Source organism: Meleagris gallopavo, chromosome 16 (assembly GCF_905368555.1).
Source record: "Meleagris gallopavo chromosome 16, MGAL_WU_HG_1.1, whole genome shotgun sequence".
Taxonomy (NCBI): domain Eukaryota; kingdom Metazoa; phylum Chordata; class Aves; order Galliformes; family Phasianidae; genus Meleagris; species Meleagris gallopavo.
This window is the reverse complement of record NC_139419.1, coordinates 4757673-4782795: the sequence shown is the minus strand read 5'-3', so window position 1 is coordinate 4782795 and position 25123 is coordinate 4757673. Positions and strand designations below refer to the sequence as shown.

General features: G+C 50.9%; 1 protein-coding gene across 11 annotated transcripts in view; it reads left to right on the top strand.

Moving 5' to 3' along the window:
* PEMT (phosphatidylethanolamine N-methyltransferase) overlaps positions 1 to 22541 on the top strand; it is a 55854-nt gene extending 33313 nt beyond the window's left edge. For 3 of the 11 annotated variants that reach the window (XM_085237461.1, XM_085237474.1, XM_085237473.1), the window contains exons 3-7: positions 7057 to 7172; positions 13200 to 13345; positions 16673 to 16784; positions 20408 to 20482; positions 21022 to 22541. In XM_085237461.1, the coding sequence (XP_085093587.1) occupies positions 7057 to 7172; positions 13200 to 13345; positions 16673 to 16784; positions 20408 to 20482; positions 21022 to 21076 (504 nt within the window). In that variant the 3' untranslated portion in view covers positions 21077 to 22541. The other 8 variants (XR_014886780.1, XR_014886779.1, XM_085237462.1 and 5 more) reach the window with 7 other exon arrangements.
* Positions 22542 to 25123: the final 2582 nt, after the last annotated feature.

Sequence of the window (25123 nt, the reverse complement as noted above, 5' to 3'; positions counted from 1 at the left end):
GTGGATTCAAGGTAAAGACTCGTGTGGAGGTAATCTCAAGGGACAGCTTTGAGGTAAAGCGTACCCAGTCCTTATGAAACCCTTATCTGTTTACCTGCCGACTCGTTTTCTTTCCCCAACCCAAGGCCGTTAGCTGAGGTGACCTGTGCCATTTCAGTCCAATTACTTTCACTAGAGCAGGATGTGGGCTTTTTTCCTAGGCTAAACTCATCCATGCTTGAGACAAGCTGGATTTCCATAGAACTCATCTTTCCAATTCTAAATAAACAGTCACTCTACTCTTCTCTCTGTGTGTCAGAGTCCTCAGACTGGATCCTGTTGACCCCTCGTCTGCAGCACGCTGGCTTCTTTGGGGAAGAGCTGCTAGAAGAAGCACTTCAGCACTAATTTCTTCCTCTTAACTCCCCCGTTTCAGCAGCAGCTTTGTCACAGTGACACAGATGAGTCCCACAGCTCCACAATGCCTATGCTGCCAGAGAGGAGGTGTCCTCAAAGCCACCGATGGCCCCACACCACCGAGGCTGGGTGGGCTTTGGAAGGAAGCCTGACCTTCTTCTAGCTTCTCAATATTTATCTTCTTTAGCCCGTGGGTGCTCTCATTTTCTGCAACCTTTCATGCTTTCCACATGCATTTTTGTCCTCCATGAAGCTATCTGTCACCTGTGCTCACAGCCATGCCGCTCCAGCTGGCTGTTCTCACACCGCAGTGTCTTTATGCAGCCAATCCACATACCACGTAGTCTTTCCTAAACCCCACTGTTGTTTCTTTTGGCAAGAACAAACAACAAATCCCCACACTCAAGGCCCATGAAAGGCAATGGAAAAGTCTTCTTCAGTCGAACCAGCGTCTTCCTTTTGAAGCTCTGGCAGACACGGACCAGCTAAGCCTTTCCACTTGGCTGTGCCTCGCTGACAGCTGTTATTACCATCATACAGATTGGGAAAGTGAGAAAACTGACTGCTGCAGCCTCCCAGGGTGGCCTTGGGACTTGTGTCAGGACTCAGGGAGCCCAACACCCCCAGGCTCTGCCCATGCCCATGCCCATGCCCATGCCCTGCTCTGACTCTGTGTGTGGCACAAGCTGTCACCCACTGTCTCCATTGTCTGCTGCTCATTACTCCAGGACTGCAGCAGCCCCTCTCTGGGAGCCAAGGGCACACTTCTGACCATGCTGGCTTAACTCTTCACCGAACACCCAGGGGCTGGTACAGCACTTCTGCCATTGTTCTCTGCCTCAGCAGAGAATGGGATGTTGCAAACCCCACTCTGTCCCAGCCATGGGTCTGCACTGATGCTGGAGGTACTTTGACACTTGGATTGTGCCTATGTCTCATCTCCTCTTGGTGCATTATCAAAAAAAGGCATTTACAAACTAAGGCTCTGGCTTGTGTTGCCGTATGGCTTCCATGAAACTGTTAACACGGTGCCTGTCTCTTCTAATATCTCTGCAGTGTTTTAATTGCATGGACTGGAAGCTGCTGCTCCAGCACTAAGTGGGAGAACTTTGCAGGGCTTTAATCATTTGCTAAAAAGCTTTCGGGCTCCATTACCATCTCACAGCATTCTGTAATTGAGTGCCTGGGAGTAAAGAAGCCTTCAGAGCAACAGCTCGGATCCTGGATCAGACAGTTCGAAGCTCCAGTGGCTTCCCTCAGTGCAGGAGGAAGCAACTAAATGACATTGAGCTCTGTGAGGTGATGGCAGGAGGCCGTGGGGCAGAAAGGGGTCTCACAGCTGCTCTCAAGCACCAGCTTCTCCTCCCGTTTCTGCAGAGCATCCGTTTGGGGACAGCTCGGCAGGTGCAGGCGGGCAGTGCAGGGTGGCACATGGCATTCAGTCTGCTGAGCAGTGCCACGGGTGGAGCACAGCTGAGAACTGGTGGCTAATAGCATACAAGAGGTGGATGAGGGATGCATGAAGAACCAGCCTGCTAATGGCTGTGGGAAGGAGGACATCCGTTGTTCATCAGTGGTGCAGGGACAGCAATCCTTCCTATCACCACCACGGCTGCACGGGGAACGTGACTGAGGGGAGGTGACTGCTAATTGCTGCAGCGAGTCAAGGGCTGTTTAAGCAGCTAATTAATTCCTCCTAATCAGCCCTTGATCTGTTGAAAACTGCATGGCATTATCTCTTCTGCTGCAACACCTTGATAATTCCTGTCTTGAATGGCCTTCACGGAGAACATATTTAAATAAACTCAATAGAGATTTCAGACAGATAGCAACTATAATTACCAGCTTGTACAAATTAAACCATGGTTTGTTCTGTTCTTTTTCTCCTGCCTTCGCTGCCCAGAGCTCCTGCTAATCATGTTCTTGCTGCCAGTGGCACGCGGGTCCCCGGGGCGTTGCTGCGCGTGCCTTTGGAAAGCCTGCGCCGTGCCCAGTGCTGGGGTGGGCAGATGGGGCTGCACGTGGGCATCCAGCATCCCCACCATGCTGCTCCTGGGCTGAGATGTCAGGGAGTTTGGGAAGGGAGACAGCAGCCTGGTGATGGAAATAGCACATGTGGAAAGCAGTATGGTGCTCCCCAGCATCAGCCCTGCCTGCTTTCCCCATCCTACTTCTGAGGTTTTAATCCGAGGTTTTCTCCCCTTGGAGCTGCAGGACCACTCAGAGGAGTCTACGTCGGAGCTTACAGCTTGACCAAGCTGTGCTGCCTTTCAGCACTCAGCAATAAACCATCTGCACCAAGCGCGCGGTTTGTTAGGAAGGATAAGGTCAGGCCACACTCATTTCCTCTGTGGTCACTTGGGACAGCCATAGATGCTGCCTGCTCTGGCATTTGGCAAAGGTCAGTCAGCCCCAGTGCTGCCAGGCATGCAATGTGTGCATTTACATTGAGCCTGCTCAGTTATTCCTGCCCTGCCTCATTGCACCCTCCCTGTTCCATGTAAAGCCTCTGAGTGCCTTAGTCAGAGTTTGGGTGCTCAGGCGTATCTATTTTCTCCCATTTCTTAGACAAATGCAATAACTGCAAGCAAGGTCATTTTCTGGCACCCAGGCTGTGACAGAGAGCAGAGAACGTCATGCTGGTTTAATGAGGGAAAATGGATTTTTCATAGCAGGGGAACAGTTCTGTTCCCATGGTCTCTAAAGGTGAAATAGGAGTACCGTCACATTTCCTGCCCTCTCCTCGCTCTGTGAGCTGGCAAGGACACATCTACTACTGTAGGAGATGCTCACATGGGGCCAACGAATGGGCCAGGATTTCCCCTGCCCCAGCAGCAGCACAGAGCACAGTGCCCAGGGAGGACGTGCCTGGGGCTGCCCAGGGGAGCTCAGACAGAAGGGGAATGTTAAAAAATTTGCTCAGGTCTCTCTTCCATGAAGGTTTTTTAGTTTGAGCTGAATTGTCCAGGCATCCAGGGCTCAGTCTATGCATGCATATCCTCTTACGTCTGAGGTGCCCAGATGCCAGTCGGATGAACTGATTATTCTTCCTCTTGGCTTTTCATGAAATGTTTGAGTCCTGTATTTCTTGGTGGGTTGTTTCCTGGGCCCTACATGATGGAAAATACTTTGAGACAAGGTACAATGGAGGCATCTCCTGTTCATTGTCATAGAATCATAGAATACCTTAGGTTGGAAGGGACCATGAAGATCATCTAGAAAGACCACTAAGGTCATCTAAACCAGCCACTGACCCATCACCATCACGCGCTAAACCATGTCCCTGAGTGCTACATCTACCACAGAATAATAGAAGCATAGAGCATAGCATCATAGTCATATTTTAGCCCAGAATAGTTCACTCACTCTGTGCCAACAGCTTGGTCAGGGCAGAAGTATCCCCAGAAGCAGGCAGAGCCCCCCAATGCCTCAGTTTCCCTTTGTGAAAGAGAGCTGCTAATCCTTCCCAGGCACTCCACATGCCTAAATTCACCAGACCACACGGTGTTCTGGTGCTATGGCAATGGGGCAACGTGAGGACAAGACCAGCTGATTAGCATTGAGATGCAACGGTGAGCCATTGGGGTATCTGGTTTCGTTCCCTACCTCTGGGGCAAGCCGGATATAGAAAATATATATATGCAAAACAGAACAAAGTCTCTATTTCAAAGCTGGCGTTGAGCAAATTAAAATGTAACGTGTTCAAAAGCTCACTTCCTTGGATGGCAGACAAAAAAAATCAATTTCCTTGAAACAAATACTAAATATTAATGAGAGGATATGGTCTGCCATGCACAGAAAGCTGTAAAGATCATTTCCCGTTGATCAACTGCAGAGGCGAGCTCATGAGATGAAATTGTTTTTCAAGCAGATATTTGTGGCCCGTCTCAAGGCAGCTCAGGAAGGTTTACCTGCCCAAAAAAAGAACAAGAAACTCAGAACATTTCCTTCTTCGTATCAGGGCAGCCACTGGGGATGTGTGCCTGTGCTTTCATTTTTGTTTTCATGTTAGCCCAAGTGGCTGGGGAGATGTCTGGGTTGGTGTGCACAGCAGTCGACACGGCGTTATGTGGGCAGGGAATGATGCCCAGGAAAATGGAAAATGCCAAAAGCAGAGCATGGGACCCAGCAGCATAGTCAGCTCTGCAGCCATGTCTGCTCGCTGAATTATTTCTATAATGAGCATTGGGGAAACATTCAACAGTCTCTTACACCCATCAGCAAGATTCCTAAAGTAAAAGCACAGGCTTTTGGAGAAAGTCTTGGATTTTTCTATTGTTTTGACTCTTGGGTAAGGCAAGAAAGTTGGTATTACTCTGTATCCAAACAAGGAGGCTGGAAAACTGAAAACACTCGGACAGCTGGCACATGGGGCTTCCCATTCTGATGCCAAGATCGCTCAGGTTGCCCAGGCACAGTGCTGGGAGCGTGGGCAGCCAGGCAAAGCCTAGGGAACAGGCACGGCACCGGGAATAGGCTACAGCCATGGAGGATGCCAAAATCATCTCGTATCCGTCATGCACTAAATAAAAACACGTTGGCACATGATTCTGTAAAACCATAACGCCAGCTGCGTAACCGCAGGTTGAACAAGAGCTAATATTAGCCAGCAAACAACTAAAATTAGAAAATCAGAAATTGAGCCAGAACTAATTAGCTGCTCAAGGAAACAGAACCAGAACCAGAACAAATTAATTGTTAGGAAGCTGAAATACCAGTGTGGGACCCCTCGGGAAGCACAGGCTCTTGTTCGGTGGTGAGTCGTGTGTGAGCTTCTGGGGTGCTTGGGGAAGAGCCCCAGCTCTGCCCAAAGGCTGTGGCAACCCAAGAGGAGGTGATGCATTGGTGCACCAGGAGCAGAGCCAACACAGCTGGGACAGCTCCCAAAGGGCTCAGAAATGTTCTTCATCCACCCTGTTTTGTAAACCAGCACTATGGCAAGGGGAATTAACAAGACTAACAGAAGAGCTCTACTCAGCCCCACAGTGCTGCCAGCTCCACTCCTGCCACCGGCTGAGATGCTCTGCAACCCTCCCAACACCGGCCAGGAGCTGCAGCCATGCAAGTGCTCTAGGATAATTTCCAGGGAATTAAGGAGCTCACATAGATAACGGGCACGTGGCTGCATTTCTCATCTGTGACTCAATCACCTGTATGGTTACTTCTTTTCCATTCCGAACCCAGTAACTCACCCCATGTTTCTTTTCCCCATCTTGCAGCGTTCAAACAGCAGCTCCCATTTTAGCAGCAGCATGACGCACGGTGTTTTAAATTCAATTTAGAATACAAACTATTTATACCAACCAGAAAAAGGCAGCGAAGCAGCACTCTCTGTCATGAGTGGATTTGTAATTTCGGAGCAATCATTGCATAACTAATTGAATCAGCTCTCAGCATGTGAAATCAGTGCCCTGCTTATCGGAGGTTTTCATCTCACTCCCCTCCTGAAGCCAGCAGTCCCCCTCTACTTTGTGCTTCTGCATCAGCCTGGGAAGAAAGCAGCACCTGCAAAGCTGCCCTTCTCTGCTTGCTGCTTAAATGAAGCCAATAGATTAGCAAATGCACTCAGAATAGCTGTATTATGGGTGCCCCCCAGAGCTGCCCATGCGAGGGGCTGAAGTGTGTCTGAAGCTAATGAAGAGCCAGCCATGTCTGAGAAGCAAATTGATGTTCAGCCGTTCCCCCGACTCCTGCCTCTCACTTCATTGCCTGGGTGTGCTTGGATTGGCTTGAATTCAGGGTCTGATCTAAACCATAGAATCACAGAATTTTAAAATGGCTGAGGTTGGAAGAGACCTTAAAGACCACCTAGTTCCAGACTGCCGGCCATGGACAGGGTTCCATCCACAAGATCATGCTGCTCAGGGCTCCCATCCTACTGGGCCTTGAGCACATCCAGGGATGGGGCACCTGCAGGAATGGGGCACATACAGCATCTCTGAGAGAGGGAGGGCCACAGTACAGGATCTGAAAATGAAACCTAGAAGAGGCAATAAATATACCTGTAGGCATTTTGAGGGATACAGAAAGGCAGAAAAGTTAGTCATGTAAAGACTTTGGTCTGATTTGGGGTGAAGATCCTGATTGTGGTGATCTGGGTGGATGCAGACCTCCAGTTCTGGGGAGCAGTTCCAGCCACCTCCATGCAGCAGCATCTTGGGGTGTGAAGGGCGCCTTACTTTGGGCAGGGGGCCATCAGCTTTTGCTTCTCTGTAAAACCTGGAGCTCTTTTGGAAGTAGGCTGAGAGGAATTATCCCAGTAGGTGTGTTCCCACAGCTGGATGTAGATCACAGAGCCTGGAAAAACAAACTAGGGTGTGCATCACCTGCTCTGGATCTGTTTTTCTTCTTCCTCTCAGGAGCCTAGGACTCTTCCAGTGGCTCTGGGACAGCCTCGGCAGTGCTCTCACTACATTGAGTGCCTGTTATACAAGCCAGGGACCACTAAGGTTGATGTGAAGGAGGCTTTCTGAGAGCCAGTGCTCAGTGCTGCTGGCTTGCATGGTGGACAGGGAGATGTTGGCATGGTTAGAACCAGGCTTTCCTCCCAGGCTCCATTTAAGCCACATCAAATCAGTGATTCCTGGAGCCATTGCTCTCCAAGCAGCAGTGGGGCTGTGCACCTCCAACCACCTCTTCTGTTCTCTATCGTCTCTCCAGGTAGCAAGATGGGAGCACAAAACACGGGCACTCAGCCGAGGCTTCGGCTCTCCACACACCGCCTGCTACTGCCTGGGCATTGTTATCCTGCTGCTCAACTGCGTGCGCAGCCACTGGTAAGGAGCTCACTCTACTGCTATGCATAAATGCAAAGAAGTGCATCTGCAAGGCAGGGTGATGAGGGACATCTGCTCTGCAGTGTTGCATCCAGCCTGTCTATCAGCCTTATGTGCTGTTGGTTTATGCCTTCAGCCAGATTTATTCCAGGATTTGGAGTTCTGCTGGCAAGCAGAGAGATGAGATGAGGTGGCTATGTTCAGGAGAGCAAACCATCAGCATCAACAGCCATCAGACACCACAGGTTTTCTTGTCCCTCTCTCTCAGGATGTTTCCCCTGCCCTGTGTGCAGTCCAGGTGGCAGGAAGGCTGTTTGCACAGCACGGATCATATGTAACAGCAAAATCTTTTAATTTTCTCATGGAAACTATAAACAAAATTAAACCTGTTTTTAAGAAGCTGCAGTTTCCTGAGCAGAAGAGTGGGATTATCTGTGCACTTAGCAAGCAGTCTCTTTAAACTCTTATCTGTGATCTGTTTAAATACTACCTGTGCTAGCTAATAGTGTTGTATGACTGATGCACTGTACACCATGGGAATACGCCTTTTGACGTTCTGAGTGCAGCAAAGAGGTTTACTGCAGAAGATTTCCTCAATGCCAGCAATTTATCTGTGATCTGATAGGCTTTATCTTCAACGCTGTTAGAAGAGACAGACTCTACTAAATTTCCAGATTCAATTATGCCAGGGTCAGAGCTAATGGGTTGTTTAGTACTTCAGGTAATTTCCCAGGCACAGAGATCTCAGCTTGGAATTTGCACATGTAGTTAAGAGTTTTGCCTTCCTGGAAGTGACACCGAGACCTGCTCTTGCCCTTCTGCATTTGTCACAGCTGCTGCTTATTGCAGAAGCCATAAGAAAGCCTGGAATGAATGTGGCCATAATTGAATTCAGGCATTGCAGAGGGCATGTGTGTGCTCTGCTCATGTCTCAGTGACATTGTGTGCTTGGATTTTGTTGAAGTATGTCTCAGCAATCTCTTGCACAGATGAGATAGCTGCTTGTTGTCTGGGAAGCGATGCAAAGCTTTGTGCCCAGCCTTTAAAAATACAGATGTAGAAAGGGCAGCATCTGCTCTCAGTAGTCCTGCTGAGCTCCGGGGTCACTGTGTTGCACTGATAGGGCATGGCTGGGAGAGACGAAGAGGCTGACCTGTCCCAACATTGTACCTCCCACTATTCAAACAAGGCAAGTCCTTGCCAGTGGGAGCAATGGAATGATTTCAGGATGAGCACTGGAGCTGCAGCTGCTGGAGATGCCCTGAGATACACCTGGACAGCTCACTGCCTGCATGCCCAGCTCAGCCTGCTCACTATGCTGCATCCCAAAGCTCCAAATAAGCCTTTGAAACTCCTCTCTGTTTGCTTTGAAGGTGTTTTTGTTGGGTAGGGGCTGCAGGTTGGCATCCTGGCTGGAAACCCCTGTTGCAGGGCCACATAGCTGCTTTGCCCCATGCTCCATGCAAGGGTCCCTTCCTCTGTCCTGTCCCCACTTCAGCGCTGTGACAGTCTCCAGTTTCCCTCCAGATGGATACCTCAGTTGGAAGAGGATGGATATCCTATGCTTGTTAAGCAAGTAGGTGTTTCCCAGTTCTGAACTTCATTATCAGCCTTGATGTGTTTCTGAGAAATAATCCAGAACGACCTGTGACCAGTGAGGACAAGCTTAGTCAACGGCACAAGACAGACTTCTTTAATTGCTTTGGTGCGATGACGACTTTCACAACAATCAAGTTCTTTCTGCAAGAAGCAAGGAATTTCCATCAGCAAGGCCTTTATCAGCGAAAACACCTCCTGAACTTTTGAACCATTTATCTGCACCATTCATTACCCAACGGTTTATGACTGTTTGACATAGGTTGTGACAACCCTTACAGTCCTCCAAATTTCTGTTCAGTGTCACTCTCTCCTGCACTAGCCTCCTTGTTGACACCACATTGACTGCAAAAAGCCACTGGTGCTGCCTTGGAGCTGTTCCATGCTCCCCTTTGAACGCTTTTGCAAGTTCCCTGGCTCAGAGCAAACACATGCAGGTGCTTCTGTACACAGGGAGCTTATGGACTTCCCATTTTCAGGATCTGGGGCATTTGTCTGAGCTATAAGGCAACACCCACACACATGTGGAGGACGTTGCAGATGCAGAGCAGAGCTCTCAGGGAACCCGGTGTTGTGTTGCCTTCGGTCCAAGTGAGCTCGATGGAGGCTGTGCAAGGGCAGTGCCTTTGGCACCATGCTCTGTCTGCTCAAGAGAAAGAATCTACCCTAGGAGGGGTCTTTGACCAGGAAAGGGATGTACGCCACTCCCCAGTGTTGCTCCTCAGCTTTACGCTCAGTGCTGCATACTTCCTGGCTCTTGTGTCAAAACAGAGGTGGTGTAAATGGCACTGACAGAGTGCTTTGTGCAGAAATGACCACGCTCTGATGAGAATTGAGCCTAAAGCAGCCAAAGTCACCTCCAACATCGTCCAGGAAAAGCCCCAGGTGGCCCAAAGCACTCCCAGGTGCCACTGCCAGGCAGGGGAATAAGCTGCTGCTAAACAGTGTGACCTAAATAACTGACAGTGGTGCAAGCGAAAAAGCAAAGTCATTATTGGCAAAAGAAGCTGTGAAGATGATGACCAGGCTGACAATTGCTGATGCTACCGGTAGGACTATTTCAGCATTTGTTTTTGTAATGAACAAGGTCTTTTGTTGCAGTGTGCATGCGGCACTGTTTGCTGCTGGGCTCCACTGGGTGGGTTCACCCCCGTTGCCCGCTATTGCCACGAGGAACAAAGCCTCCAGCACGGGGACGTCCCGCACCTCTGCTGCTTCCCGCTGCCTCCTGCCCCTGGCCCAGTTCTGCCCCAATTGCACTTGCCCAGTTTCCAGGCTGATTTTTGGGATCATTAAAGGAAGCATCACAGCAGCGACCCAGTTTGCTTGATGAGGTCTTTGCCCTCCTTTATAGGGAAGGGATTACAAAATATGGTCACTGTGGGTCCCATTTTGAGGGAGGCCTGGAGCTCCTCTCTCCATACGGCACTTCCAGGCTTGCTTCATGCTTCGTGTGGCTTTTTGGGATGTACTTAGGCTGCATGGTAAGCTCTCTGGTATTGCAGTCACCTCTTAACTAAATGAACGCCTGCTTCTACAAACTCGGCCAGTGCCTCCAGTACCCACAGCATATTTTTCTCACCCTGGTGCCCAACACACCACAGGTTAAAACCACTTCCACCTGCGTGACGTCCACATCCCCACACTGCAGGGCCATTTTGGGAGTGTTTTTCCAGTTCATGTACTTTATTCCCACGCAGCAGCACCACCTGCGTAGCAACAGATGAGTGTCTGAGCGCGCGCCTCTCTGTTTCGGGAAGGGTGGGCCAAACAGTGCCTGTTGCCTTGGCTCCCTGGTGCAAAGCTGGCCAATTTGCACAACTGTGGTGGCCACTGGCTGTTTGCAGCCCTCAGGAATTGGTCAAATCTGCTGCTTTGGTGGATTTGGGTTTTACACCCGTGCCACTCACACTGGAAAGCTGGCAGATACTCATGGGGAGATGTTGGAGGAAGCATCATCCCCTCCTCAGAACTGGGGGCACTTTCCAGAGCCCCCCCAAACACAGGCACCTTTAAGCCAGCAGCCAGGGGCGTGATTAAAGTAGGTCACAGCCCTACTATCTCTGCCCTGTAAGAGAGGAGCTCCTCACCATGGCAATCGCTCCGCTCAGCGCACAAAGCGTTTCCAGGTACTGGGACAAAGCATGGCTCTAATTGGGGTCCTCTTGGGCGCCGAGCCGGGACACTGCCGTGAGATGTGGCCAGAAATAAAGGCTGCAGTAAACGTGATTCAGAGGCACATGGCAAAGGGAACGGCTGCATGACATGGAAGGAGACAGCCTCTGCCTCTTCCTCCTGTGCCAGGAGGGTGAGCCTCAGAGCTGCCGTGCTCCCCTGCCACCCAGGAGCAGTCAGAGATGCCAGAATAATTGCTGTCTCTGACAGCTCCATGCTGCTTGTCATGGCCCGGCATCATAAATGCTTAAAAGGTTTATTTACCAATCCTGAAAACTCCAGTGTGCATCATGTTTAATGCAAATAGAATGTGTGTTTAGGAAGATATAAAGCATCACTCGAGGGAAAGGCAGTCCATTATCTGCATGCAAACACCTCCCTCTCTAGCTGTAAGCGGAACAGCAGGGGACTAAGTGGGACATGTTGATGAGGGCAGCTAGTGCAGCCATACCAAAAAAAGGGGGAATGGGATCATCTGGAGCAGGGAAGATGGCTTTGCCAAAGCAAACCTCCATCACACACTGGTTGCAAAGCTGATTTGTGGTCATCTCATTCGTGTCACCTTTGTTCTTCTTGTACTCCAAAGCCAAGCAGAGTCATGAGCATAGGAAAGGGAAGGCTCAAAGATGCGTAATGGCACGATTCCTGATCACCCTGAGCCAAAAACAGCCTCTGAGCAATCACTTTGCACACAAAGCCAGGCTGCGCTGATAGCGGGGATGCAGGCTTGGGCTTCGTCACAGGGGACACTTGTGTCTCTTAGTAATAAATACCAGGGATGTCATGAAAAGGGATGTGAGGCTGCTGCTGCTTCACGATAAGCCAGGATGGCACGTTTCCGTCAGCACTGATTCTAAGCTGAACCAAACTGAAGCTGGTGAGCAGAGGGAGGTGTGCTGGGCACTGCAGCAACTCTCCCAGTTTCTTTCCTGCTCTCTCCCAAGCACGTGATATTTATTCAATGTTTTGCTGCTTTGCTCCAGTCCAAAGTGAAGATGAAGCATCTTGCTGTGGGGCCTAAAAGCTCCCAGAGAGAAGTAAATCTTACAGGAAAGAGCTCCAAGGAGAACAAAAAATATCATCCAAGTTTCTAAAGCATAAGGATGAGGAATCATCCCTGGCTTTGCTCGATGTGTGCCTTCCATCTGCCTTCTTTGCAAGGTGTGCTTGCAGCCACATCTCTGGCAGGGCTCTCAGCTTCAATTGAGGCAGCAAAAAAGACTGAGGGATTTGCAAGACTCAGAGAGCTGGACGTGAAAAAAAAACACATCCCAAATGCTGCAGATAACGTCAGAGCAGTTGGCAGCCCTGCCTGCAGCGTGGCGGAGCAGCCAGGGAAACCACTGGGCTCCTTCCACGTGAAGATCCAGGAGCACGAGGAGGAAAGGCTGTGCCCAGCAGGCAGCAATGGCCAGAGGCAGGTGTGCTGTTATTCCACTTGAATTTCAGCCTCCAGGGTGCCCATTTAAAAAAAAAAAAAAACAAACCTCCAAGTTTCCTACCTCGTGTGTCACACATACATGGAGAAATCCTGCATACAGCACTGCGGATCTGTTATCTCACTGTTATTAATGAGTATTTCTTAATCGAGAAGTTATCCTGTTTGTGAGCATACATGGGTACTGGAGGTGTGTGAGAAGCCAAGCCCTGCTCCTGGGCAGATGTTCAGATGGCTTAAGATGGGGAGGTCACAATTATTGCACTCACAAATGAGTATTGGGAAGGTCAGACCTGAAATGCCTCGGTGAGAAGCAGTGCTCACACTCCAAAATCTATGTATCTCGTGTTTTCCTTTTGGTGTTCAAATCCTCCTCCTGCCTGTCAGCCAGCAGTCATGAATCACTCCTGGGCACGTGGTGAATGCATGAAGGCTGCAAAATATTTTGGTGGAGGAGAGGAACGGGGGTGGGAGCACGAGATAACCCGGCAGACTGCTCCCAGCCCTCCCAGTGCCGAGGTTCTGCAGCCTCCAGCATTTACATTCAAGGGCATCTTTAGATATTGTAGTGCAGTAGGGCTGATATTTCCAGGAGTCATCAAGGATTGCAAGTAAAAATAACTTCCCTGGGGCAAGTCCCGGCTGCTCACCAGACTTTGTGGCTTCTGCCATCGGGAGCTGGAGAAGGTTCAGAGGAAAAAGAGACCCTGAGAAGTGCCCTCCCCCAACAGCATCCTTTCCCAAAGCTCTGCATCTCCCATAGGGGTGATGTTAGCAATGAGTCGCTGTTATAACAGCCCTTGTTGTCTCTCCGACAGCTTCACAGAAGCCATGAAGAGCCAGCCGAAGCTGGAGGGCTTGGACAGCCACTGGGCCCATTACTCAGGCTTGGCCATCATGGCTGTAGGGACCTTGTTTGTCATCTCCAGCTTCTTAGCACTGGGATTCACCGGGACCTTCCTAGGTAAGCACTAAAAATTCAACAGCTAAACCAGAAAGGTCATTTAATCCTCCCAGAGTTGCACTTAATCATCCCTGCGGGTCCCTCCCAACTCGAGATATTCTGTGTCTATGATTTTGGTAGGGCAGAATCTCCTGTGAATTTCCTCTTCCTTGTCTTCAGGGTGCCGTTAGGTTTGGTCTTGGCTTTGTGACACCAAAACATGACATGGCCGTGCTGTTACTTTGCACGAGATGATCGCGCAGTGATTTTCTACAGCGAGTCTAATCACCTTCTGCATCAAGCCTGAAATGTTAGAAACCAGCTAATTATCTCAGAGATCAAACGTCCTACAGAGAAGGCAGCCCAAGGGCAGATCCTGTGAGCAGGTCAGCGCAGCACCAGCAGTGCGCGGTGGGAAGAGGAGGAAGAAGAGGAGGATGAAGGAGTAGGAGCCATCCAGCAGCCTTGTGCTGAGCCCACAGCCGTCCGGCACGCGCTCAGGCACAATCTCATTTGCTCTTCCCCTCTGCAATAAACACAACATTCTCTGACAGATTCTTTTATCTGCCGCTTCATGGCAAAAGGCATTTTCCACTGTGCCTGCTTTCACATTTAGAGCGTAATTCTATTAGCATTGTTGACTTTAGAAACATGCCAGTATGTGTGGAATTCATAAAAATAAAATAGAGACAGGAACAATAAATACCAGAGGAAAGGGGCAGCTCCCGCTGGCTGGAATAATGACAGCTCTAGCTTTGACACTGCATTTAGGCTGTGCTTTTTGCAAGTGCTTTACAAACCAAATTCAATTAGCTCCTGCCGCGTCTCCAGGAATAAGAGAGGGAGGGAATAAGCCTTCCTGCTTTCAAGTTGAGTTGCAAAGAAATGTGTTGAGTTGGCCAAGATCCTGCTGCCAAAAACAGATCCTGGTGCTCCTGGACTTGTGCTCTCAACATCGATGCTCCTGGTGCCGTGTTGCATCCCTATCCCCCAGCCACGGGGCAGAACGTACCCACAGTGATGCTGTGTGCATGGAGACGTGTCCGGGAGGCCGGGCAGGGCAGCACCCATCAGCTCGAGCTGGTTGAGCGCTCCTGAAGCACAGCCAGCTCTGGGATTGCTTACGCAAAACCTGATTCACTGCCCACGAGGACCCACTGGGCTTGAACCACGGGGGGAAAGCAAACGGTGAGTCAGGCTCAGCGTAAGCAGGGGCACAGCCCCGTGCTCTGAGCAGGGAGGAGTTGGGTGCTGGTGGCCTGTAGTGGCACTTGTGCTCATCCCACTGAGTCAGCAGCAAGGAGGGGTCTGCGGGTCTCAGGGGGCTCACGTGGCTGCCGTCTGGCTCAGGACTGTGCTCTCACCACTTTTGCACACACAGCACTGGCGTGGGCAGCGCTGGCACTTCTTGCTGCGGGTGGCAAAGAACTGAGCTTCTTCAGCAAGAAGAGGGTAACGACATCATCCTGATCTTCTCAGTCAACTGAGCTCAAGAGACGTTTTGAGAGAGCAAGAGATTCCCAGGCATTTAATAAACTGACTGAGACAGCATCGGGCCTTTCCCTTTTGGGTTTTCTTAAAGCAGTGAGTGCTGAAGCAGGCAGGACAAGGAAATTGCATCAGGGCTGCCCATTAGATCCCAGTGGTGCCACTCCCATTCTCTGCTGTGGCTGGATGCAGCCCATTGCCCTGGCAGCTCTTCTCTCTCCCCTTCTCCCAGCCGTGCACTGGCTGGAATTTATTTTGGAGCCATTTGCCTTATTTTCTGACACAGGCAATAATGAGTGCTTGACTTCCCAAGGGCCGAGGGCTGCACTGCATGCCCGAACCCATCCGTCTGCACCCAAGCACAGTTCCTTTCACTGACCAAGATTTCAAGCAAATTGGGCCTGGCCGGACTCCATCAGTGGGTCACGGTGGAGCCAGCAGCTCCGGGTCAGCCTCGGGGGGCTGTGGGAAGCACTGCTATATATAAGGATGAAAGGTCTGCAGGTCCTCGCTGCTGCTCGCATTCACTTCGTGCAAACCTCCCCGGTGCCAGCGCCCTTTGGGGAGCGAAGTGTTCCACCCGAAGGCGAGGGCGGGCAGGGGATAATGAACGTTTTGACACAAAGAAAGCACAGCAATGGGCTGTGGCTTCGGGGGGGCTTTCTAGCAGAACAATCTCCGAGTCGCATTGCCAAGCGACTGTGAGAACACGTCGTGTGAATACCAGGCAATTATCTCACTTAGTGGCCTGTAGTTAAAGCCCAAAAGCATTGTATAATTGGGCAGGCGCTATTTATCCTTGGAAATAAATGTTTTTGCACCACGTGAGGTCAAAGAAATTACACCACGATCCAGGTAATAATAATAACCTTGAATACTTTGCACTCCCATCATGCCTTTTATCTGAATTTCCGAGCACTTTCTCACCATCCATTAATCCTCACCCCCACTGCACTACGAGAAAGACTGGTATTGTGATCGGTGCACAATGGCACTGGGAGGGACGGAGGAGATTTGCCCAAGGGCAGGGAATGGGCTGGGGACACAACCCATGGCCATGGGCTGCTCGCTGGGTTACGCTGTGTCTTGTGCTGAGGACACAGAGCAAAGTCCTTGCTGGCCTTCGTGGTCTCATTATAAGCCCAAGAGAAGCCAAAGCTGTGCATCCCAGCCCTGTCACTCCCCCAAAATGCCTCTGCACACATCTCCTCGCCTGTCACGGAAAGATTGCTCTGAGGTTGATAGGAAGCTGGTTGGAAGCTGACAGTTTTGAAAGCTTTCCTCATTACAGATGAAAATCACCTATTATCATCATCATCATCGTGCCGATAATTGAGCGTTTTGTAGGCAGAGGTGCTATTTTCTGAAATTCTGAGAAATTCTCTGAACTATGAGATAAGAGTGGCACTGAATGGGGGCATTTGGTGGCGGCGGTCTCAGCTGTACCGTCACGAATCACCATTACTGTGCACCGGGCTTATTTCCCCATTAGATGTATTTGATCCTGTGCACTCACTTCCTCATCAAGTGGCTTCAGAGGAGCGATTTTCAAATGAAAAAGCAGAACCAACCAGTTGGGACCTCGAGAGCTGTGTCCTGATGAGGAATGTAGCTGCCATCGCCTCACTGCAATGCACAAATGCACAACCCTTCCTGGTGGGCAGAGAGCCATTCCCGGAAAAGCTGATGGAGATGGAGTAAACACAGCCTATTTGCTGCTGTTTTCTCAGCCTGAAAGTCAGCAGCAAAACCCTTTGTTTGCCGTTGCTCTGCCTCCATGGCAGGGATGCCCCATGGCGTTGCATGCTGATCCACCCCACTTCATGGAGCCTAATGAGAAACCCTTTGTTCACCCTACAGGGGATTACTTTGGCATCCTGATGGAGGCAAAAGTGACCTGCTTCCCCTTCAGCATCCTGGATAACCCCATGTACTGGGGCAGCACGGCTGTCTACCTGGGCTGGTCCCTCATGTGAGTATGTGCTCCTGTCATGGTACTTGGGGGGTAAGGTGCTGGCTTGGATCAGCGGCCAAAGAAACGTTTGGTGACGGCAGTGACGCAGCTGGGGAGTAAAGCAGCAGGGGAAGTGCAGCACGCCCTGGCTTCTCGCTTCCCAACTATTTTTGCACACGCAAAACCTTTCTCTGTCATAAAAAGACGTGTGGAATTAATTGTCGAAAAATAAATAACGGCCGAGTGCTGGGGAGAGGAAACATCAGCAAACGCTCTGCAGCCAAATGGGGTCCTTGGCAAGCTCTGCACGTGGAAAAATCAACAGCCAGGGCCAAATTCATGCCGGGTGTCGCTCAGCGGGGGCCAGGCACTGATACCAGGGATTGGTGTGACCCTGTAATTACCTCTGGAAGAAACAAAACAAGCCAGCACACCTCCCCCCCACTGCATGGTGATAGCACTTCCGAAAAACTCCTCGTGATACAACACAGCTTAATAGCCTGCTTAGGAGGAAATGAATAGGCTGTAATTTAGCAGTAAATGAGCAATATACTCAATTCTGTGTAATAAGTTTTATGTGGTTTTCATTTGATATCACATTTTATTTATTTGCCTGGGAGTAAAAACCACAGCAGGGTTGTGTCGGGAGCCCGTAGAGTACTGCTGGACTTTATCACCTGGTGTTTTGCACAGGCACTGCCACGTGGGACACCTCTCTTATACATCAGTGGGAAAACAAAGCACTTTGCCACTTCTCGCCTTCCCAGCCACATGCACAGCATTGCAGTGCTTTCTGGCCCCTGTTAATCAGTAAAGCCTGTGTCACTGAGCCTTGTGTTCGTTCTGCACTTTGACATCCCCCCTGCAGCAGTCAGGGCTCACTGCACAGCACCCTTTGCCTTCCTTGCAGCCCCATGGCAACTGGGTTGGGCCCAAGCCCTGGGAAACAGTGCCCAAGTATTGGGGGACAGGAGCTGCAGGGGACAGAGGGACAGAACCGCACGTGCCACCCCACAAGGAGGTATTTGGATGGAGAGCTTGTAAGGAGATTCGTATTATTTTACAATTGAGCCATTTCCTAGAATCCCTGCCAACCAGATGAGCCCTCTCGAGTTGTTTATGTTGCAGAAATTCCTCCCTCACCCCCACAACGGAGCAACTTCATGCTGGGTGCACTTCACTTCGGTCTTTAGCCACAGTCCTGGGCAAAAGAAGCTTGAAGCAGCTCGAGACAACAACATGATTGCCTCTTTTTCTCATTAAAAGGCTGCCACCATAAAGGGCAGCGAGGCGTGAGCAACAATTGCTGTTGACAAATTGCAGGAGCTGTGCAAAGTGGCACCAGGGCACGGCACGGCTGGTCTTGTGGGAGCTCCACACAGCCCTGCACACTGTGATGGTGACTGTCTCTCTTCCCCGGGATCTCGGCTTGGGTTTCTGAGTTGTAATGGGGATCCTAGGGCTCTTCTGAGCTCTCCGTGGGGCCACAGGGCTTTGAGATGTGGGTCAGAGCCAGCGTTCTGGCAGCAGGGATGTGCAGCTGAGCTGTTGGCACACGAGGAGCACAACTTCTGGCTGGTTTTGGACAGGCCTGAAATGTAGAGCATATTTCTCCTCCCTCAGTGATATATTACACCCCATACTGTGGCATCAGAGCCCAAGGATTTGATTCATTTACATCCACAAGGGTACATACTGCGTAATGTAAGTGAGTCTGGCAGCACCCCAGACAGCCTGTGATTAGGGCTCCGGCATTAAGAGCATCACATGAGGCCAGAGCTGCTATTTTCTCCTTTCCAGGATATTGCACATATTCCAGACTCAACTAATGGCAGCTCCTTGGACAAAGCAAATGTGTCTGCTAAGCACACAGCGGGCAGCACTTTGACCCCTTCTGCACACAGCGAGCAACGGGCACAGGGCAGCTGGGGCTCCTTGCTGTGCCTACAGGATGCACAGGGAGAGGTTTCCTCCACACTTGTCATGAAAATGGGAGCTGCAAGCCTACAAGAGCAAATATCCCACGTTCAGTGCTCAGGACCAGCAGTTCTGGATGGGAAGGATATGAGCACACAAGCATTGCTCTTGCAAAACGTCCGTAGCAGTGTGGAGATGCAGCAAGGGCTGGGGACAGACAAACTCAAAAAAGCCCCTGGCTGCTACCAGGACCACAAAACCTACCTGGCTGACTCATCATTGACCTTGCTACAAAATGAGCTGCTGCCCAAGAAGTAGGTCGAGCTTATAACACCAAGATGCTTCTTATTGCTCCAATCGAGCAGCCTTGTTTTTCCCAAAAGACAAATGGAGCATTAGTTGTCTAGAGATGGCCTTGTGTACTTGTGTATCTGTGGCAGGGGAAGTGCTTTAACTCATGGCAACAGGCTGTGTAAATCAGAGCAGGCACTGCAGCCAAATGATGCAATTAGAGGTCTTGCTGTCAACAAACAATCATGCAAATTTGTTCTCTCTGATACAAATCAAGGAGGAGACATGACTAAGCATGTAATAGCTGGAGGTTGGGAATGAAGAAGTTGTCCCATGTTTCCTAATGAGAAAAAAAAAACCTTGTTGTAAAATGGAAGCAGTGGAAAAGTGAAGATTTGTGTGCATCTCTCCAGGAACTGATGTGGCCAGGTGCTACCTGATGGCTGCTTTGGGTGGTGTGGGGTTCAGGTCGTTTGGTCTCTCCTCTGAAGGCACTTTTTCCCAGAGGGCTGGTCCCCTTGCATGAGGGTTGCAAGATATTTATCCTCACCATGGACCAGCTAAGTACATTTTTCTGCTGACAGCCAACTCCTGTCCCCATCAGAGAGCTGAGCTCCAACCAGCAATTAAAGACAAGCAGCAGTGTCCTAATTAAGGGCATGTGCAGCCAGTAGCTGGAGGCAAAGGATGCAGAAAGGAGGTTTGGGAGTCTGATGCTAAGCAGTGAACTGGACACAGCCATGCTCCTGGCTGGGGAGCTGAGACTGGGACTCTGCGGGGAGTTTGCGCGTCATGGAGTGCTCTTGGTACCTGGCTTGGAGACTGCTGGGATCCTGGGGCCTTAGCAATGACCCCACTGCCTTCACCAGCCATTCTTCGCCATCTCTTCCAAACCTTACCATCCCTTCCACCCCTTACCATCCCTTCTGTTCTATCCACCCCTTCCATCTCTTCCCATCCTTGCCGTCCCTTCCATCTCAACCTGTGATGGCTCAGCTCAATGTCTACACAACCATACGCTGCTCTGTCTGCCAGGTGCCTCCTGCACCCCGGGTGGCCGTATTTCTGTGCACATCAGGCATTTCCCTTATAGCGCTGGCTTGGAGCCACGGCCGTACGTAAGCAGCTGCTCAGCTATTAAGCAGCCTTATAATCTCAGGACTTAGCATCAAAGCAGAAACTCTCAGAACAGAGACATGAGGGGATCAGACTTGAAAGAAGTTGCCGAAGTAGGCTGGGGAAGAGTCTTTGCCAAGTAACATCTGTCTAAGACAGTTAACATTACGCACACAAAAAAAATCCACCTTTTGTTCACTTCTGTTTAATGAGCAAGAGAGTGCTCTGGTGGAGCCTAACGTCTCATTTCACTTTCTAAAGCAGGTCTTGCATAAGCCCATGTACTCACCTGATCTTTTCCTTCTCTTTCAAAACAGGCATGCAAGCCCAGCTGGCCTTTTGCTGACAGCTGTAGTGGCAATTTCCTACACAATTGCAGTGCTGTACGAGGGGTGAGTAGTTCTGCAAAACTGGAGAGCTTCTAATTATTTCTACCAGCTTTAACTCCCGAGGTTTCGGGGAACTGCAGAAGCAGAGATGTTTTTTCTGATTCATTCAGCGGGGAATAAGGAAAACAGAGAATTGTTTTCCAGTTGTTTTGATAATGAGCAGATTCCTTTCTGAAACTATGTGCTGAGTTCTAGGAACATTTGTGCATTTGCTTATTTTTACCAAAATATGTTTTTTTTCTCTTTCGGATGCCTAATTCTGTCTATATGCAAGCAATGAGGAAGGCAGGAAGAGGGCTCATAGTGGCATCTGATGGGGTGCAAGGAGAACATTTTGCATTTGTTAATTTCTTTCTCTGATATTTCACCCCACAGCTGTCCAACAGCCCTGGGTGAAACAGCCCAGAATGGTCCCCGAAGCGCTGGGAAAGGTCTCTGTGGGAGGTGGGAGGTGGGAGGTGGGTTTTCCCAGAGTGTGTGGCACTCATGGTTTCATCTTCTTCCCTCCTTCTTTTGCCCTTTTCCTGTGCCTGCACCCACAGGCCTTTCACAGAGGAAATCTACCGTCAGAAACAGAAGGCAGCAAAGAGCAATTAGCGACAGGTACGTTTCCAAAATGGCCGTGCCATGTGCTCTGGGTTCTGCACGAGGTCCTTACCAGACTCTGCTCTTTGCCTCTCACAATGCAGTGCCTCGGACACCTCATGCAGCGTGCCCTGCTGCGCCTCGTGCTGTCCAATCTGCCCATTTTCCTACTGAGATGTTTCCTAGTAATTAGCCCAGCAACCCCTAATGAGCCAACTGAGCACCCTGCAGTCTTGGAAGCCATCAGAGGAACAGTGTGAGCACGGCGTAGGAGCTGGAGAGCCCCATTCAGCCCCTCGACCTGTCCTCCCACACTGACAGCTGAAGATCTGCAGGGACGAAGCAACCCAGCTCCAGCACCAGCCTGGAGGGCAGAACAGCGGTGGAGGCACCGGGGGCCTTTTGGAAGCAAGGTGTGAGCGTGCAGCAGCATGGCAGCATGATCCTCCATGCCTACAGCTGCTAAGGACGGGGTGCATTGGAAGGCCGTTCCTCAGCGTTGGGCACTTTGTGCTTTTTGGACAGCACATTGGACCTCATTGCTCGCTCTGCAGGCTGGATGTGGAAAGGAGGGCACAGCTCACTGATCCTCTGTAGCAAACAGATACTGCCAAAGAGGCATGGCTTGATCAAAGTGGTGCCCATGCAGCTCTCAAACTGCAGGGGGACGAAGAAGGGCAACCGCTGCAAATCTGACCATAAACCCGTCCGGAGCAGAGAGACCTCCTCGTCCACCCCATGCTTTCCCACTGCTGCACAGCTCTGTAGCATCTCTGTGCTATTTGCAAAGGCTCCTAGACAGGGGACAGCAGGGCACATAGATGTGAATGCCTGAGAGGACGGAGACATGGCAGCTGACCCATGGCAAAGCCCCAGCATGGAGAAACCAGTCTGGAAGTGGGGAAGACCAATGGAAAGATTCAGTCCCCATCAGCAGAGTGAGCAGTCCCCTGGTGCCGGTGCCCCACTGCCCCATGGCTCTCTGGGCCCCAGGGACAAACCCCATCCAGCCCCTCCAACCCCATGCAGCTCCTCCTTTCTCCACGGCCACACGAGGCTCCTGCCCACCATCCCACCACACAGTGCCTTGCCCCCACCGGCCGGGATGAAACGCAGCCTGGGCTCCTCCCTGCTGCTGGATCCGGCTCCAGAAAGAAGGTCCCGGGGCTGACGCCACAGCCCCATACTCAGTGTTTACAGATTCCCAGAACGGTTTGAGAAATAAGCTATAAATGACGAAAAAAAAGCCACTAAAAACTAAAGGGAAGGGATCAGCGATGCTCCCGGCTCCCGTGGGGACATGGGCTGAGTCTGATCCTGCAGTTACGCCATGCTTCGTCCCAGCATCACAACGTCCCCTCTGGAGAAGGTCTTCACTTCTCCCAGCACATCAGTCCCATTCCCTCCTGCTCGTGCCTGGCTGTAACTCACCCTTCCAGCATTGCTCAATGGGAATTAAAGTGTCGGTTTCTTTCTCTTTTTTTCTTTCTTTTCCTGTTTCCTCCAGCAGGGCTCAGGGACGTTGTGCTTCTATTTCTGAGCCATTGCACAAGGATTATTTTTTTATTGGTATCTCGACGACCTTCCTCCTAGAGACTTGGGCATAGTGTTTTATTTTTAGATAAGTTTCCACATCCCCTCCACGTTGAATGTTTATAGACAGAGGCTAAAGCAGCCCAGTGCCATAGCAAGCAGCAAGGAGAGGATCCGTTGCACTGTGCAGACATTCGTGTCAGAGTTGCCAAACCAGGCTCGAAGTCACTCGTGCAAATAAATTCAGATTTGTTGGGAGGTGAAATCGGTGTTTGCAGAAGAGCCGTGTGCTTGTTAGGAAGGATTGCTCCACTGGGAACACAGCGAGAGCCGCGTTGGTGCTGCCTCACTCCCAGTGCAGGGATCACCACAAGGATGGGGAACTCTGGCTGCACAACTCCTGTCCCCAACCAGGATAAACCCCCCAGGATGGTGTGTACTGCCATAAACACACTGAAGGGAGTGTGGGGCCACGCTCCCTTGCAAACTCATGGCATCCCAAAGGCTCAGGGGCTCAGTGCTGCAGTGGGTGCTTCACACCCAGCCCTTCCCTCTCTCCACCCGCTCGTCTCTGGGGCTGTGCCCAATTTCACACTGCCGGTGCCATGCGGGGCGTGCTGTGATGTTCAGGCTTGGCACAGCAGTTTGTTTGCAGCCTTGGGGGAAAGTGGCACGAGGCCGTGTGCAGATACAGCAGATAACTCCCTGCGCTCAGTGCATTTCTCCAATGCAAACACCAGGAAAGGAGGAGCTGGTTAAATGACAACTGCTGGCGGGCAGGGACAGCCAGGTCAGTGCGGCCACTGCACTCTGTGCCCCCGCTCACCCCACGCAGCACTGCCCTCAGTCACATGTCAGCGGGGTTCTGCCCCACATTCCCCTTCTGTGCCAACCTCGCACGAGCTCCATGCGCACGTGGTACCGTATGCATGTGGAATGGAACACATCAAACTCCATGGGATGTTTTGTTAGGGAAAACTGCCCACGCAAACCCAAGTCGCCGCAGTGCATGGCACTGCTGGGATCGCCTCTGCAGGGCACACTGGACTGCATCCTGATTGCTGTTCTCGGAGACATCAGAGCTAGGCAAGCAGTCCTGGAGCCCCACACTCCACAGGGACCACCCATCACCTCTGTGCCGTGTTTGCTTGCGTCCAGCACTGCACTTCCCTCACCTTAGGGAGAAAAGGCTATCAGCCCTTACGTGGAACACAAACACTATTAGGCAGTAACAGAGAACAAACACAACTCACAATCGAGCGAGCGCTTCTCGCATCAGCAGAGATGGCAGCGGCCGCAACCCCACATCTTTCCTGCACGGTCCTGGCTGGGATTTTTGCTGAGTTGGCAGTTTTGCAGTGTGGGCAACAAGAGGGGAATGAAGCCTCAGGGCTCTGCAGGTGCTCCTGCACTGTTTCCCAGCGCTGAGGATCGGTGTGGCCACGCAGGGATTGTGAGTTGGTCTGGCACCAGTGGGTGAGTTGGGGTTTGGAAGGAAGAGAGGAGCACAGCGCTGCCCAGCAGTACGTGGGCTTTCAGGAGCAGGTTGGGCACTGACTGCTTTGTCAGAGCCCCGGAGGAGGGGATGCGATGGGGCTCATCCTCACAGGGGCTGCCTGCAGCTGGATGCCGGTGCTGAGCAGCCCCACAGCCTGGAGAGCCCATCTCTGATTGCTGCCTCTTGGGCTCTGCTTTCATCTGAAGGCCTTTTATTTTTGTCCCATTGCCCTGGCAGCTGCTGCTATTTCCATGGGAACCCTCCTGAAATCTGCAGCAATGCATCTGCTGGGGTCACTGAGCCTCCCTCTCCCCCGTGCCCTATATTCCAGGCCTGGAGCCACCCAGGTCCGATTACAAGTGACATTTCTCTCTCTAATCCCAGGGTGGCTGATGCTCCTCAGAGGTGAGCAGGTGCTGCTGGAGTTGGGTACAGATTCAGATGCTTCCACTGTCCCTGGGCTGTGGAGCTGAGCCCTATGCAGTGCTTGGCTGCTCCATGCACATGGCACAGCTGTGAGCTGGGTCCCATCCCAGTCATGATAATTAGAAGCCCATCAAAAAAAAGTGATGGGAGGAGAGGATGCAGAATGCCAGGAGAGCAGGGCACAGAGCTGTCTCATGCACAGGTGATGCCACAGCAGGAGCCGTGCTGGTTGGACTTGATGATCTTAGAGGTTTTTTCCAACCTTGGTGGTGATTATTTGATTCTATGCACATAATAGTTGGGGATTTGAGGCATCTCTGGCTTTCCAGCTCTCTATTGATCAAACCACAAGGGTGAAACAGGAGACATGAAAAGTGTTGGAAAAAAAAAAAAAAGTAGGAAGGTGAAGGGAGGAAATAAAAGCAGCCCCTGATGCTCAGAGACACAGCAGCCCACTGCTGCCCTGCATCTCATCTGAGAAAAATTATACGTTGTGAATTACATGCTTCTTTTGAAAAGCCGTAAGAGGGATTTAATAAAATGAGTCAAGCTAATAGTATAGGGAATGAAGAGCAACCCCAGGTCCTGCATCTTGATTTCAT